Genomic DNA, 3,012 nt, shown 5'->3' with positions numbered 1-3,012 from the left:
AACTTACAGTGGGTCACCCATCATGGGAATGCTCTCGCGCGCTACGCTCTTAACTTCGGAGTTCCGTTGGAACCCAAGGCCAATGAGCTCCCAAAAGGCCTCATGCTAGGTAGGGATAAGAGTATACATATAAGGATCACTCCCGTGGACGATGTGGGATCTTACAATAACTCAACTAGAATTTGTAAATATTTCACAAGATTAATATATACACTAAATTTTCAACTTTGGAAAAAAGCGAGAGGGTATATGCCCTCCCTCTCCTCTGACTTATACTTTCTCGAGCTCTAAACACATGACCATATTCTGAGTACACCTCAAAATTATTCTCAACATACATACGTTATTACTTAATATCTTTTTTGGTTGGGAAACCAATGTTTTATTTTTAATTTACTAGCTGTATTACTAACACATAACCTATCCACTTTGTTTAGGTGTATCAGTATTACAATTGTATCTGTTGGTTCACCTAATGAATCATTGGCAACCATCAGGGGCAAATCCAACCTTTCCACCAGCAACGTCATACACTACCTGCAACCTCTTCTGTTGAACGTTCCCAATAATCCCGACACTCCTATCATATTTCTTTCCGGCAAACGCCAAGCAAAACTGCGAAGCACTCTGCTGGACTAATATTCCTGTTGCGTCCACGTCTACCGTAACCCCATTGCCAAACACAAACCCTATCTTTGGAAAGGTTATCGTTTTGATTCCACTGAAATCGTAACACGTGTCCAGCAGGGAAGAAATCGACTTAGCAGTTGGGTACCTCTTCATCGCTTCTCGAAATGCGTTCCGCAGGGCTGTGTATGCAGTGGCTGGGAGGCGCGTGATCACAGTCCCCGAATCGATAATTGTTCCCGAAGTCGAAAATACCGAAGCTGAAATTGGCAGTTGACTCCCACCGATGCTGATACCGACCAGTCCGAGGCCGTAATATGACTTGCCTCGAGATAATGTGGTGAGCGGTGTGAACTTGACGGCGTTATATCCTGAACGTCCATTGTCGGAGTTGCCTAAGCTGAGGTAGCCGGTGGAGCTTGAAGTGGAGGGGAGGCAGTAGGAGAAGAATCTGTTGTACTTCTGAGCTCTTTGTTCAACGAGGGAGATCTTGCTTCGACCGAGACCGAGCAAACCGGCAATGCCCTTAAATAAGCCTTGGTTATTCTGGCCGCAGCCGAAGACGAAACCATTAAAAACATCTGTTGAAGTCAAAGTTAACTTCTCGCTGGCAAAGAAGCCGACTGTGAACGAACGGTCTCCATACTGTTGGCCGTAAACACAGGTGGAGGCGGAACAATTGCTAGCGACACCGGAGGCTGCAAGTTGGGAACACGCGGCGGAGTTGCAGGAGATGTTGGAGTAAGAGGTAGAGAGAGAAGGGTCGAAGATGGGATCTTTCTGTTGGTAACAAGATACAGAACATGGTCGGCACTGCGTCCAAGTGAGACTGCTACCGGTGTCGAATACAAGCGAGAGTTGCTTCTGGGGTGAGCCCAAGCCAACACTGACGATGTAGTTTCCTGAACCAAGTACGCTGCCGGACTGGGCGGGAATCACGGTGGCGTCGGATTGTGCAAGTGGGACGGGGATTCTGTAATTATGGATTGGGTCGTTGAAATGGGAGTGGATTGAGTTGACTCGGGCTTCGTCTTGCTTGAGGATTTGTGTGTGATATTCATCTTGATCGGCAGGGTTACTGTTTGATTTGAGTTGGTGGAATTGGTTGCATGGGCCATGCTTGTGGACCACTTTCAGTACGGATGCCGCCTTATTGTCATGACCTGAATTGAAACATGTATAGGTGTGTCATTACATACATAGTTAATAGTCACAAAATATATATTGTGTGGGGACAGAATGGTGGCACCGCTTTTTTTTACACATGTTTTTATAAAGCTTAGTTCGTAATGTATTTCAATTATTCAAAGTGTAATGCTATTTAAATCATCTATCTTTTTTATATTCCTCAAAGATCGTGTCTACTAAAAATCATTTAAATCTGAAATCATATGACCGTTAAATTAACGATTTAGAATTTTTTTGTAAAACCATATCCGTCCATTTTATTCATAAAAAGATGGACGGTTTTGATGGTTAAAATACATAGCGGAGTGGGTACATTTTAGCCATAAATATAAACATACCAAAGGTGACGTTTTTAACATTAAGTGGATTTATTTGGAAAATTAAATTTAATTATGTTGACATGTAAATAATTATTAAAATATTAACGTGGATAAGAATCAAAGGACCATGATAAAAAATTTAAAAAAAGAAAAAGATTTCAATCGATGGAATAGAAAAATGAAGGATTTAAACCTAATTTTTTCTATAAAATATTTCCACGTACTTGCACTCATTCAGCACCATGCATGCAATAATCCGTACATAAAGCAAGCAGAGTACGCTCCATTGAAAGGTTGAAAAGACAACATCTGCGTGCATGGATAGAGGAGTTAGCTAGAGAGAATATGGGATTAACCTTTGGTGGAGGGGCTGCAGGTGTTTGCTGGTAGAAGAGAGTTGACTTCAACGGTGTGAGTAAGTGAAAGGAGGTGGGTTTTTGTATCTCTTACTGCCAAAGAGCAGAGAATTAGGCATAGAAATGCTGATAAACCAATGGAAAATCTAAGGAACAAGGAGGAGCTAGAAATGGGAGTTGCCATGGATAGCAAATTAGCAAGTCTTCTTGCTATTTCCTCTTGATAATGTTGTTCCTGTAAGCATACGTTCTCAACCTTATATGCTAATTGGAAATTTGGAAGATATGCAGGGATGGCAACTGTGTGTTGTCGGGTTTAATTATTTTTCCGTTGAAGAGTACATAGTTTGATCAATTGGTAATCATAGTTTAAGTACGATGGAAAATTTAATATTATTATTATATTAAATTTATTAATGAGTGGAACTTAGAAGTAATGTCTTAATGGAAATACGTTGCTATCCTATTGAAGAGTTATAACTTTTAACTTTTTATGAACAATCACATGTTTTTCAAAGAGG

The 3,012-nt window shown here is 40.9% G+C and overlaps 1 protein-coding gene across 1 annotated transcript; it reads right to left on the bottom strand.

The window, feature by feature from the left end:
- Positions 1–226: 226 nt before the first annotated feature.
- Positions 227–2,716, bottom strand: LOC137718762 (aspartyl protease family protein At5g10770-like). Its single transcript, XM_068458299.2, has 2 exons — positions 2,492–2,716; positions 227–1,790 (listed from the first exon to the last, which is right to left on the bottom strand). Exons 1-2 carry the CDS (start codon positions 2,673–2,675, stop codon positions 481–483), a joined length of 1,494 nt encoding a protein of 497 aa, XP_068314400.2. The 5' UTR covers positions 2,676–2,716; the 3' UTR covers positions 227–480.
- Positions 2,717–3,012: the final 296 nt, after the last annotated feature.

The sequence above is a fragment of the Pyrus communis genome, chromosome 8, assembly GCF_041283825.1.
Source record: "Pyrus communis isolate YQ-2024b chromosome 8, ASM4128382v1, whole genome shotgun sequence".
NCBI lineage: Eukaryota > Viridiplantae > Streptophyta > Magnoliopsida > Rosales > Rosaceae > Pyrus > Pyrus communis.
The sequence above is the reverse complement of the archived record's forward strand: the minus strand, read 5'-3'. Positions and strand labels throughout refer to the sequence as shown.

Bases quoted from the DNA above. Each gene is read 5' to 3' on its own strand.
- LOC137718762 (XM_068458299.2), bottom strand. From the start codon at position 2,675: ATGGCAACTCCCATTTCTAGCTCCTCCTTGTTCCTTAGATTTTCCATT. The intron at 1,791-2,491 runs GTTAATCCCATA...GTTTCAATTCAG, and splicing joins CTGCAGCCCCTCCACCAAAG to GTCATGACAATAAGGCGGCA.